The sequence below is a fragment of the Panthera pardus genome, unplaced genomic scaffold, assembly GCF_024362965.1.
Source record: "Panthera pardus isolate Hobbes unplaced genomic scaffold, ASM2436296v1 HiC_scaffold_13, whole genome shotgun sequence".
NCBI classification, from domain to species: domain Eukaryota; kingdom Metazoa; phylum Chordata; class Mammalia; order Carnivora; family Felidae; genus Panthera; species Panthera pardus.
In genome coordinates, this window is record NW_026526688.1 from 53,947,723 (window position 1) to 53,962,150 (window position 14,428).

At 36.6% G+C, this 14,428-nt stretch overlaps 1 protein-coding gene across 2 annotated transcripts in view; it reads left to right on the forward strand.

Annotated features, from left to right (window-relative positions):
• GLRA3 (glycine receptor alpha 3) overlaps positions 1–14,428 on the forward strand; it is a 206,832-nt gene that overhangs the window by 120,926 nt on the left and 71,478 nt on the right. For both annotated transcript variants that reach the window (XM_019440962.2, XM_019440963.2), the window contains exon 5: positions 6,881–6,963. In XM_019440962.2, coding sequence (XP_019296507.1) covers positions 6,881–6,963 — 83 coding nt within the window. The remainder of the gene's footprint in view (positions 1–6,880; positions 6,964–14,428) is intronic.

Consider the following 14,428-nt stretch of genomic DNA (forward strand, 5'->3'; position numbering starts at 1 on the left):
TTACCAGCTGTGATGTAGGGCAAGTCTCTGGTTGTGAAAGGCTCATTTTCCATATATGCATGATAGTGAAAATACTGATTACATTGAGCCTGAAATAATGTATGTAAAGCACCCAGCAGAGTTCTAGGCATACAATAGACAGTGAAGTTATTTTTATCTTCCTCAAAAAAATACCCTCCCCCAAAACGTGCAAGTTCTGGTATTTTCCAGAATCTGTAAATCAACACTGTATGCACACTTGCAAGTTATTAATCTAAGTCTCCATCTTGTCAATTGTAAAGTGAGGATGGCAAAATCCTCACAAAATAATGGAAGCACATCAGAGGCAGTTTAATGTTATCTACTGCTTACTTTACTAATACATACTAATAGGTACTCACTCAACCTTACTGCTTATATTACAGGAGCATTATTTTCATTAAAATCAAATAATGGATGGAAACCATTTTGATAATAAATTTCATATACTGAAAAAAAAATAAAATAAAAATAAAAATTAAAAAAAATCAAATAATGGGAAGAAATTTTATATCAATAATGCTATGCACAGTGACTTGCCAAAGATCCTAACACAACTTCAACTTTCATTTAAAGTAAATATAATTGGGGGCTCCTGGGTGGCTCAGTCGGTTAAGCATCTGACTTTGGCTCAGGTCATGATCTCATGGTTCGTGAGTTCAAGCCCCACATTGGACTCTGTGCTGATGGCTGCTCAGAGCCTGGAGCCTGTTTCGGATTCTGTGTCTCCCTCTCTCTCTGCCCCTCCCTTGCTCCTGCTCTGTCTCTCTCTGTCTCTCAAAAATAAATAAATGTTAAAAAAAAATAAAAAAAATAAACTAAATATAATCACTCTTTCTTTGAAATTCGGTTGTGAAAGGAATTAAGGTTTACTTATACAATATGTATTTTTTGAACATTAATTTTTACTAGAAAAGACAAACTTATCAACAGATGCTTTTTAAAGATGTTGTTTATTCAAGGGTAATCAATTTACAATACCATAAAATAGCCGTTGTAAGAAGAATTTTGCTTGTGTGTGATTATGCATATTTCTGTGAAGAGGTCCTTAGCTTACATCAGCTTCCTTAAGTAACCATCAATAATACTGAGATTTCACTGGTGGCGGATAGATAAGCTTTATAATCATCTCTAAAATCAAATGACAACAAATTCCAGATTAGAACACTAGTTAGAATCTCCCTTCTAGTGCTCCAACAATCCAATTTCTCCAGAAAGTTTTTTGACCTTTATAGAATCATAAGAAAATACCAAAACACTCAAGTAAATATATAAAATTAATGGGGGAATTCCTTATATTTTCTAAGTTTAATTACATTTCTCTGATTTTTTGAAAGAATTATTTATGTATCTTCTACTTTATTTTTTTTAGTGTTTATTTATTTATTTTTGAGAGAGAGAAAGAGAGAGAGCACACAAGCAGGGGAGGGGCAGAGAGAGAGGGAGACACAGAATCTGAAGCAGGCTCCAGGCTCTGAGCTGTCAGCATAGAACCTGACGCAGGGCTCCAACCCACGAACTGTGAGATCATGACCTGAATCAAAGTTGGACACAACTAACTGAGCCACCCAGGTGTCCCTGTTATCTTTTACTTTAAATGTAATAATTAATACTGACTGAAATATATCATTTCTTGCATTATATAAACATAAAATTTGTAAAGTCATATTAATTAGAGAACTCATTTTCATGAAAAATGTTTCAATGCCTTTGAAAGGCAGTGTACTTAGAGGTTAAAGTTCTAAGAGGTACTTAGAGCTGGACTCCCAGAGTTGTAAATTCAGCTCTACTAATTTCTTCCTTGTAATGTCAGGTGAGCTGACCTGTTAGTTTCCTCATCTCTAAAATAAGGATAATACAGTTTATCTGTCTTATAAACTTGTAGTAAGGAATAAGTGAGTTGAGAAATAATGTAAAGTATTTAAAATCGGACAGCAACATACACAAGAATGAAACTGGACCGCTTTCTTACACCATACACAAAAATAAACTCAAAATGAATAAAAGACCTAAATGTGAGACAGAAAACCATCAAAACCCTAGAGGAGAAAACAGACAACAATCTCTTGACCTCAGCCACAGCAACCTCTTACTCCACATGTCTGCGAAGGTAAGGGAACAAAAGTAAAAATGAACTATTAGGACCTCATCAAGATAAAATGCTTCTTCACTGCAAAGGAAACAATCAACAAAACTAAAAGGCAACCAATGGAATGGAAGAAGATATTTGCAAATGACATATCAAATAAAGGGTTAGTATCCAAAATCTATAAAAAACTTACTAAACTCAACACCTGAAAAACAAGTAATCCAGTGAAGAAATGAGCAGTAGACACGAATAGACACTTTTCCAACATCCAGACAGTCAACAGACCCATGAAAAGATGCTTGACATCACTCATCATCAGGGAAATACAAATCAAAACCACATTGAGATACCACCTCACACTGGTCATAGTGGCTAAAATTAACAACTCAGGAAACAACACATGTTGGTGAGGATGTGGAGAAACAGGAACCCTCTTGCACTGTTGGTGGGAATGCAAACTGGTGCAGCCACTTTGGAAAACAGTGTGGAGATTCCTCAAAAAATTAAAAACAGAACTACCCTACAACCCAGCAATAGCACTACTAGGAATTTATCCAAGGGCTACAGGAGTGCTGATTCATAGGGTCACATGTACTCCAATGTTTACAGCAGCGCTTTCAACAATAGCCAAATCATGGAAAGATCCCAAATGTCCATCAACTGATGAATGGATAAAGAAGATCTGGTTTATAGATGCAATGGAATACCACTTGGCAATGAGAAAGAATGAAATCCTGACATTTGCAACACCATGGATGGAACTAGAGGGTATTATGCTAAGTGAAATAAGTCAGTCAGAGAAAGACAGAGACCGTATGTTTTCACTCATATGTGGAACTTGAGAAACTTAACAGAAGACCATGGGGGGAAGGGAGGAGGGAAAGGTAGTTTCGAACAAAAAGGGAGGCAAATCCAGAAGGACTCTTAAATACAGAGAACAAATTGAGGGTTAATGTGGGGGCAGGGGAGAGGGGAAAAGGAGTGATGGCTATTGAGGAGGGCACTTGCTGTGATGAGCACTGGGTGTAGTATGTAAGCGATGAATCACGGGAATCTACCCCCATAAGCAAGAACACAGTATACACTGTATATTGGCTAACTTGACAATAGATTATATTAAAAAAAGAGTAACAGAGAAACTAAAAAAAAAAAAAAAAGATATGTTAAAAGAAAACCAATTAATAAAAATCATACCCCCCCAAAAATAAAACAAAACAAAACAAAACAAGATAAAATAAAATAAAATAAAATAAATAAAATAAAATAAAATAGTGTCTACTACATAGTGAGTACAATAGATATATTACCTATTATGATATTATAGACAATATTGCAAAACCGATAATTTTTTTTTTTATTTTTTTTAACGTTTATTTATTTTTGAGACAGAGAGAGACAGAACATGAACGGGGGAGGGGCAGAGAGAGAGGGAGACACAGAATCGGAAGCAGGCTCCAGGCTCTGAGCCATCAGCCCAGAGCCCGACGCGGGGCTCGAACTCACGGACCGTGAGATCGTGACCTGAGCTGAAGTCCGACGCTTAACCGACTGAGCCACCCAGGCGCCCCGCAAAACCGATAATTAATCAAGAGGTGTTCTTATAAAAGTAAATTAGAAATATTAGGAACTAATAAAAATACTTACCAGTATGGGGCACCTGGGTGGCTCAGTCGGTTAAGTGTCTGACTTCGACTCAGGTTATGATCTTGCGGTTCATGCATTAGAGCCCCGCATCAGGTTCTGTGCTGACAGCTTGGAGCCTGGAGGCTGCTTTGGATTCTGTGTCTCCCTCCCTCTCTGCTCCTCCCCTGCTCATGCTTTGTCTCTCTCTCAAAAATAAAGAAATATTTTAAAAAATTTTAAATAAAATTAAATAAATAAACATTAAAAATTTTTAAAAATACTTATCAGTTTCATAAAGAGCCAAAAATGGAGTCAGAAGAGATGTGTTATTGTTTTTATATATACTTACTTAATGTTTGAGATAGACACCTAGGCAATGCTTATTCAAAAATGGACAATACCTCAGTTTTAATCAGGTCTGCTGTTTGTCATAGATTATAGTCATCTTTTTTAACATTACTACTTCACTAAGCCAAGACTTTTTAAGAGAAAATAAAAAACACCATATCCTGTTTATGTGGCGTGTCTCAGAAACAGAACCTAGTGTCCTCTCTTACACAAGAAGATATTCATTTCCAAAACAGTAGAATGTGATTAATTGCCTTTTGATTTAGTTTTCTTTTGATGTGGTCAGAACGTATCTTTGATTTATATGTCATGTTTTAATGAAGAAATTCAGAATCACACCCACCAAATTGACATGTATTTTTTTAATCCATATGTTGTTAAAGACATCATTGTACAGTACTTTCAACAAAGGAATGTCAATAAACAGATGTTTTTCAGGATATGATTTATGACAGAAGTTCTACAAAGTGTGTTTTTCTTTGCCAAGTAATTCCTTTCAAGCCCTTCTTTTTAAAAGAATTATGTAATGTTTCTCATTTTATGCCAAAAAAAATAGCCAGGATATGAATTTGACATCACACGCATGGTGAGAGCTTGGAAAAGATTCTAAGAATGCTATTCACTCTCATACAAAAGGTCACAGAATTAATCCTCCAAGCCAACATTTGAAACTGGCCGTCCAGAGAGCCTTGGAAGTTTGGAAAATTAATGTGCATGTGTTCAAAATATACTTGTGCATACACTTCTAATAAGCCCCATCGCAAGACAGAGAACATTGTGTCCACCTGATTTTACAATCGCCTTTTGAAGAGAGAACTTTGTAGATCTACAGGATCCTACTTCCAGGATCGCTTAACCTAGCTGAGCCAGGAGAAAACAGCTTTTGAAGAGTGGACGGTATGAATTATTTTAGTGTGCTAGGGACTCTGACTTGAAGGGATCGTCAAGTGATCCTCCTGGGGCTCTAAAAAATTCAACAGCTTCACATGTCTGTCCATTTATATCTCTCAAATTATGTTAATTGGACCTCACCAAGAGTATTCACTGTAGAACATGCATTATTATAACTTTACGTCCAGAGTCTACATGAAAATGCCAGTTTGGAGAACATGGTTACATTTAGTAGGGCCGCTGATTATTTCTTGTTAAAGCTTAAATAGGCTTTATGCGTGATTTCATTCAGCCATCTTTTCGCCCATCATATATAATTCTGGGGAAGGGTAGATGGAGCAGTCTGGAGCAGTAGAATATACTAGTAATCCTTAATAACTGATATCTATTGAGTGCTTACTATGTGTCACGATACTTGTCTAAGCACTTTACATGTATTAAGTCATATATGTTCACAAGGTTTCTCCAGAGCAAGTTCTATTGCTACATTCATTTTGGACCAAAGAACTCTGAAATATAGTGAGGTGAAATAATCTACCTACTGTCACAAAGTTTAGGCAAACAAATCCACCTGAAATGCTCACTGACATGCTGAATTTCAATGGGAATACTTTAAAGAAAGGGGCTGGCTAGAGAGTTCTCAGGTAAGAACTGTATTTGAATAAACTTGGGTTTGTTTTATTCCTCTGGTCCAAGAACTACAAATATTGGTAATCCTTTAAAATTATTTTTGTCATTGGAGCGCCCGGGTGGCTTAGTCAGATAAGCATCCAACTTTGGCTCAGGTCATGATCTCACAGTTTGTGGGTTCGAGCCCCGCATCGGGCTCTGTGCTGACAGCTCAGAGCCTGGAGCCTGCTTCAGATTCTGTGTCTCCCTCTCTCTGCCCCTCCTCTGCCTGTGCTCTGTTTCTCTCTCTCTCTCTCAAAAATAAGTAAGCACTAAAAAAAATAGAAAAGAAAAGATTACCTTTGAAATATACTTTTCCGATAATATATATATATATATATATATACTTTTGTAATGTAACACTTTTTTGTATATATATAGTTTTGTAAATGTAATATACTTTTCTGATAATATATATATATATATATATATATATATATATATTTGTGAGTGATGAATTATCTGGAATACCAACATGCAAATACTTTCTGGAAGGGAAATGTGGGCAGAATGCTGGTCTGTGCCATCCAGTCGTCTCACTTTGTGCGAAGCCAAATTCAAAGTTTGTTTTGGTGAGCATAGGATTATGTCACACATATTCTAGAGGACAATTTCTTGACCCTTGTAAGACCTGGTGAAACCCCCTAGTCCTACGGCAAAAGACTCTTAACACCTAGAACTTTCAAGTCTTCTAGATTCAGAGATTTTTTTTTCCTCTGATATTACTGCTGCATGTTTATGGACCACTTCTTCAATGTTACAAAGATGACCAACTGAAAGTTGTCACATAGGATTGCTTCTCGGCACCCTGTTCTTCCAATTCCCCGGATATACTTGCCTCCTCAAATATACTATACAGGTGATCTTGGGAACTATGCCTTTCGGCATTTTGGTATTAATTTTATAGAAACCACTCAAATATCTTTTTGAGGGTCTTTTCTGGAAATATAGATCTTTAGTAGACATCTATAGCATTCTGTAAAGGAATAAATGAATGATCAAAATAAATAAATGTGATTGGATGTTTAAATATACAGCTTTTCTCCTCCCTGAAAGACAGATTTATATATAAAGGTACAGCTAGCTATTCTATAGTAAATAACATACCCAAGCTGGAACAATTTTATTTGGATACTTGTTAGTCATTCACCAAAGATTGTTTCCCAGTTGTACCCTCAGCAGCAGAATAATAGTATGATATCATAAATTACTTTTAAAAATAATTACTTTGAACTCTTTCAGATTGACATTAACACTTTCTTGTCCAATGGATCTCAAGAATTTTCCAATGGACGTGCAAACATGTATAATGCAACTGGAAAGTTGTAAGTATGAACAGCTTACTTTTTCTGAGCACTTTAAAAAGTGTAGTAGATATAAATTTTAATGGATTATGTAATTTATAATTTTGTAATTTTTTTTTTCAGATATTTACTAAACAGGCATGTTATCTTTCACAGCATATTGAAAGTGATGTCTATCAACACATGCAGTCTATACTATTATAAATAAATTGAGGACCTAGGAATAACATTTTTAGGCTTGAAAAAAAGCCATACCCCTATACAAATTACCAAAGGTAAAAAATATAATAATCACTAAAGACAAACCACCATTTTTCCTTGAGTGCTTGCTATAGGCCAAGCATTTTGCATATGTTATTTTCAAAACTCACAAAAAAGATATTGCTGTCCCCATGTTTCCATATGTCAAAGTGGCCATTTTGAGTGCTTGAGTATTGTGTTCCAATTTATGGAGGTGGTGACAGCAGACCATCTGGTTCCCAAGCTTATGCTTACTTTGAACCGTTTTGCCACCACCCAGCTAATATTTATTCAGAGTATACTCTGCTGGGTATGTAATATATGTTATCTCAGAAGAAGGAAAATTTCTCACACTTTATCAGAGATTTAGCCAAGCTTACAACCATTCCTTTAAATTTTGTCTTGCAAAGTGGATCCATGTACATCACTGTTTAATGTTAACATATAAAAATTTCAAGTTTTTCTGTTTCTCTGAACTTATCTATAGAATCAGCCCAAACTTAGGGGCATCTGGGTGGCTCGGTCGGTCATGCCTCCAACTCTTGGTTTCCACTCAGGTCATGATCTCATGGTTAATGAGTCTGAGCCCCGCATCAGGGTCTGCGCTGACAGCACAGAGCCTGCCTGGGATTCTCTCTCTCCCTCTCTCTCTGCCCCTCCTCTGCTCTCTCTGTCGCTCCAAATAAATAAACTTAAAAAAAAAAAGACAGAAAGAAAAAGAATCAGCCCAAAGTTAATTGTTTTTCAGTGTTCAATGCCATAAAAAAGGAATCATTGTGTAATCTTTTTTATGTGGTACTGTGTCATATTGGGGGGGGGGGGAGTTTGTCTGACGGATTCCTTGAGGAGAATTTGAAGGTGGGTCTCCAGATTTGCCGGCCTTAGAGGCAAGGTTTGTAGTGTGGTGGATCCGTCACTAGATGGCGAGCCTACTTCATGGGGGAATGTGGCCATGTCTCTTCTTGAAGCAAGAAAGTGGAAATCTCTCTTTCTTTATTCATAACTCCTTCTTGTTAAATTTAAATGCATTACTTTTATAAATAGTTCTTAAATTGTAAGCATTCGCAGGAATAAAGTTAGTTGGGAGTGCTATTTAGAAATCTAAATGGGGAGGGGCACCAAAAGATTCCCAGAAGTAGAGCAGTGGATACCATGAAGGCATTTTGAGGATAGGCTGATTCTGTATTTTGGTTGCAAACAAAATGAGGTACATAGAAGGGTATCAGGAAAAAAATCATATGCAAAATATCTAAGACAAATGACTGCCCTGATTACTAAACCAGACATGCTGGATGTTACCTGATGAAGTTTTGGGGTGATGGGGGGTTCATAGGGTCCAGAGCCAATAGCCAAGAAAGAATTCTTGAAGACATCTTTGGTGCAGAAAGGCGATTTTATTAAAGCAAGGGGACAGGACCCATGGGCAGGAAGAGCTGCATGAGGTCATGACCAGTAACTCATTGTATACCCTCAGGTTGGGAGGAGGTCAGGGATAGAGTAAGTCTTTAAGGAATTTTGGAAACACTTTTCCAGGACCCTGAGGGTCTAGCTGTTGCTAGGGAAACACCATTTATTACCGTTTAATACTACCTCAGTCATGAGATCCTTTAGATATATATCTGGGGCCATAAGCTTGGAGTATAATTGCCAGCATGTATCTTGGGGCAGTTGAGATAAAGGAAGTTGACTTACAGGATCCTCCAGGTTGGGATAATGTTAAGCTAAGGTTCTCTTTTGCTCCCAGCAAAGTGTCATCCTTGAGGCAGCTGAGCTCCTAAAGGGTGGTCACTCTGCCAGTCTCAAGGACTTGTCAATGGGCTATAGGCAGTAAGGGAATTTAATTTTCCATTTGCCTTAGTTTCCCACATTACCATGGCAAGCACTTTAACCCCTTTTCTTTGTTCTTGGGCAGCCAGGAGTGTTTGAGGAATAGCACACAGATCCCACCTGGGGTTGGGGGTGCTAGCTTGTGCTTTAACCTTCAGCCTGCCTCATGCTCCTTTGTCATTATCCAATAAGCAGGAGGAGCAGTTCAAGAGTTAGGAGAAAGAAAAAGATTTGCTCAATATTATGCTTTTAATGTTCTTAAAAATTCTCTCAGTCAAATGAACCACAGTTATTTAAGAAGGTGTCATAGGGTGCCCGGTGGCTCAGTTCGTTGATGTCCAGCTTCAGCTCAGGTCATGATCTCATAGTTCATGAGTTTGACCTCCACACTGGGCTAGCTTCTGTCAGCACAGAGCCTGCCTCAGATTCTCTGTCCCTGTCTCTATCTGCCCCTTCCCCACTACCACTCCCTCTCTCTCAAAAATAAATAAACATCTTTTTTAAAAGAAGTTTTTATAATATTCAGAAAAAAAAAAGAGAGAAGAAGAAAAGTAGGGACAAAGGGGGATGATGTGGAAGGTAGAAACAATAGAGGTTGATACTCTAAGGGAGGCAAAATTTTATCTTTACCCTCTTTATCCTTTTTCAGCTGGGCTTGAGAATTAAACAGACATAACACAGATTAACAGGAGAAAAGGATACAAATTTTTTTAATGTAAGTTTTATGTAATGTGGGATTCCTCAGAATGAAATGAAGACTGAGAAATGGCAAAACCTAAATGTTTTATAGCAGGTTGAACAAGGAGAGGCCATTGTGCAAAGGTAACTAAACTATGCGGGGGAAGCTCGAAGAAGATAAGAATTATTTTAACGAGGTCTGTACAGAATTCTCTGGGCTTTGATTCCCTACTGAAGAATGTTTCTTTTTTCCTGGTATAGGGAACACATCTTTCACATGAGAGTTTTTATCTCTCGTTTTCAGGGAAAAAAGGGGGGGAGGGGATTAGAGTGTCCTTCTGGCATCGGCTATTTTTCAAGCATCTTTAGCTCAAAATAATCCTTGTGCTAACGTGGCATATTTGGGGGCGGCAAGAGGCTACCACCCTTCATTTGCTTTGACACAAAATGGAGCAGAGTCTCTAGGAGCAGATGAGCTCAGAGCTTAGGTAAATAGAATCATACTGGAAATATTAACAGAGAAAAAAAGTAGGATGAGAAATAAATGTGGAAGGGAATATTAACAAATCTCATCATATATTCGAGGTTTGGGGAATTTAACTATAGAAAGCCAAAAAGGAGGAGTTAGAAGTGGGGATACACTATTAAAAGCCATATAGGAAGTGTTTCAAACAGTAAGATAAAATTTCTGAAGGAGGATGGAGAGGGAAACAAAGAAGAAAGGACCCTTTAGAAATGCCTGCATTTAGAGGTTGTTGGAAGGACTTCCAGTCAAAGGATGGTCCTAGATAGCAAATTAAAATCAGTATCATTCGATCTCAAAAGAAACTGCTGAGATCTGTTTAACAGCATCAAATGCTACCAAAAAAAAAAAAAAAATTAAGGCAACTGAAAACAGAGCCATTGTTATTTATGACAAAGACAAATGTGGTTAGAATGCTGAGGGTCAAATCTGGATTCGAAGTTTTATGTGTTTTTTTAAGTCCACAATGAGAAAGTGGGAGTGGTGAGTAACATCTATGACTCCATGAATGTTAGTTACTAAAGAAAGATGGGAAAGAGTACAGTGCCTGAGGGATAACTGGGTCATAGGAACTTCTTTTTTAGAGTAAGGAAAGCATACTGGGCTATTTTGCAGAACAAAAAGCTGACATAACAGGACCTTTCATTGTTTCTGCTTTTCCCAGAACATTTCCAAATCAATCAAAAACTCTAAGTGGGAAAACAGAGCCTCCTGCCCCCTCCCTCTTGTTTCGTATTTCCTTTATCAGGAACGAATAGTTTGCCTCACATGTCATTAAACACTTCCTGCTCTCTTATTAAACATTAATCAAGCTCACAACAGAGATACTGTTTATCAAGCTTCTTTAGCAGATGCTAAGAAAATCTTGTCAAAACAGAAGCTACTGAAGTCAAATCCTTCAAGATACTTTTCGTGAACTCTTTTAGAGCAACCACTCACTTTTTTTTTTAATTTTAATAACTGTTTAAAGTGACAAATTAATCTGCTGGAAAGCAAGAGCTATAAGGAAACTAGTGTCTTTTATTGATTGAATTCTGACTGCAAAGGAGAAAAAGAAAGCAAATTGGGTTGAGAGGCATAGAAAACGAGCAAAAAAGACACATAATTTAAAGGCAAAGGTTTTTTTTTTTTTAATATTTATGTTTTGGGTGGGAGAACACAAGTGGGAGAGGGACAGAGAGAGGGGGACCGAGGATCCAAAACGGGCTCTGTGCTGACAGTCTGACAGAGTCGATCCCAATGTGGGGGCTTGAACTCACAAACTGTGAGATCATGACCTGAGACCTGAGCTGAAGTCAGATGCTCAACCGACTAAGCCACCCAGGTGTCCCAAAGGCAAAGGGTTTGTGTGTGTGTGTGTGTGTGTGTGTGTGTGTGTGCTGTTTTGTTTTAATAATCTTGGATTGAGTTCTGTGTATGGTGTCTGGTACTGGGGTTGCCAAAACTTCAGTGTCATTTTATCTATGTATCTATGTATCTATCTTTCTATTGGTTTCAGAAGTAGAATTTAGTGATTTGTCACTTACATGTAACACCTAGTGCTCAACACAAGTGCCCTCCTTAATTACCATTACCCATTTAGTAAAGGCAAAGGTTTTAATGGTCTGTAATGATCCACATTTCTTAAATTCAATGAATGTTCAATAATGTCTGTCACTGGTCAGGACGGTCTTAAGTGACCTGAGCAATGTTCATTGATCTAAGCGTCAGTTGGAAAATATCTATGAAGTATCATATTCCACACAACACAACATGCATAAAGCACAAAAGTCCCTGTTTTTAAGGACCTGGAGGACCAGTTGAGGTGTTCTTCCTACAAATGATAAGTATATGTTCATGGATACTGTTAGCACAAAAGGGAAAGTGACTAAGGGAAGAGCAGTGCTGAAAGTGAATAAAATACTCAGAGAAGTGTATTTTGTCTAAATTCGCAATGACCTCACACCCCTAAAAGTGTATATTCACGACTTGGATTTAAAATCCTGGGTGACACACAATTCCTAGCATTTGGAGAAGCAAGTTACTGGAAAGAGGTGGGCAGGAAGAGGCCTGGGAAGAGAAGTCCTGTGATAGAAACTGATGAGATAGATAAATAAATAAATAAATAAATAAATAAATAAATAAATGTATAAGCCAAGGGTAGCATGAAAGGGAATAAATAACTTTCAAGCCAGAACTAAAAAATACTGATTCATTAGCTAGAAAATGGGAAAGGAGAAAAATGAAAGAAATGAAAATATAGTATAGAGGAAGCATAGAAAAAGAGCAAAAATAGCTTTCAATGCTACCATAATTAAAACAAATGCAAAGGTTAAATTAAAGAGAGAAGCAAAATAGGGATAGCAAAATAGGGATTCTCAAACTAGATGTTAACAAATATTAAGACCCAACAATATGTTGTCAACTAAATGCTTTTTAAAAACATTATGCAAAAAAATTTGGGAAAAAAGTCAGAAAAAATGTGTATCTAGAAATGTTTCTTAAAAAATTCCCAGATAATAATTTCAATATCAGAAAAAAATAAGTATAGAAAAAAATTATTGGACACAAATGCTTGAGTAACATGTTGATAAAGAAATCATATATAAAAAAGCTGTAATAATTATAAAAACATCTTCCATATGACTTCCAAATACATAAAGCAAAAGCAGGCAGAACTACAATTAAAAAAATAGACAAATCAGTAATTTACTTGAAAGCACAGGTATAAATATTGGAACAGAAGTAATTTAAAGATAGATAAAGAGAAACTCATTGTTTTAGCATGCAAGAACATTTACAAAAATGTTACAATTACAAAAGCCACAAAGGAAGCTTTAATCAATTCCTAAAAATCAACACATGATGGACTGTGATCTCTCTCTAAAATGCAATATGACTAACTACAATATAAAGTTGCTATAAATTATATTCCAATAATTATTACATATTACTATGCAATGGTACATCTGGAAACCGATAGCATCTAGTAAGTGACTTTTTGTTTAAAGAAATAGAGGAGATTGCTGAGCTCAAAATCCTGTAAAATAAAATGGATCTTTTATTAAAAAAGGAAAGAAAGAAGGAAAGAAAGAAAGAAAGAAAGAAAGAAAGAAAGAAAGAAAGAAGAACTTCGTACTAACAACCATGGAGCTAAGCCTTTTATTCAAGAAGACGAAAAAGGAATAATAGAGCATTCAAAGAATCACATAAAAAACCTAAAACTGGTACTTTGAAATGTCTAAGAACCTAGACACGCCCCTGGAGAAACTCTTCAAAGAAAAAAGAAATTAGGTTGCATAGAAGAGATGCAGGGTGAAGAGAAGAAAATAATAGCGGGTCCACTAGATTGGAAACAATACAAGAAAATCCTGAGCACTCCATCTTTTCCAGTCATATCTACTGATCAGACATTAGAAAAGAACCTGAGGCAAAAGCTGTATTTGAAAAAGAGAATGAAAAGAAATCCATACCCTGCGGATAGCTAATGTCAACATAAATTAACAAGAAATTCAAAGACCTGAGACAATAATGAGAAAAACAGAACATTTTGAGGACTTTTTCAATGACTTGCATAAAGAATTAAGCATAAAGACGATTCAAGTTTTCTTTTAATCACAAGGATTAAGTGTTGCTTCAGTTACATGAGTTAGAAAAGAGTCGATTCATGAAGAAAATAGTGCAGAAGCTGACTTCTGCTTAAATATGCTGTGTTTCTTGTAAAAATATATAACTTCACCAGAAATTTATTTTAGATTCCTGGATGTTTTGGAATACAGCCTGAATAAGAAATGGTTGTGAAAATATAGAGAAATAAGATTGGCAATATTGCTTGGAGATGTGAAGATAAACGAGATTCCTGAAGGTAGTCTTAAAAATAAAGAGCAAAAGGGGCACTTGGGTGGCTCAGTGGGTTGGCGATCTTTGCAGTTCCTGAGTTCAGGCCCCACATCAGGCTCTCTGCAGTCGTCCTGGGGCCCACTTCAGATCTTGTGTCCTGCCCCTCTTTCTCCCTCTCCCCCACTTGCGCACCCTTGTTCTCTCTCAAAAATAAACATGAAAGGAAGAAAGAAAGAAAGAAAGAAGGAAAGAAAGCGCAAAAGAGAGGAAAAGAAGATAGCATCATTGAGTTTAATGAAAATTGGAGGACGAACAGAAAAAGTAAAACAGAGAAAGTCACTGAAAACTCTTTGTAACATTTTAACATGTGTTTCCTAGAGATTGTTTTTCAAATATTCT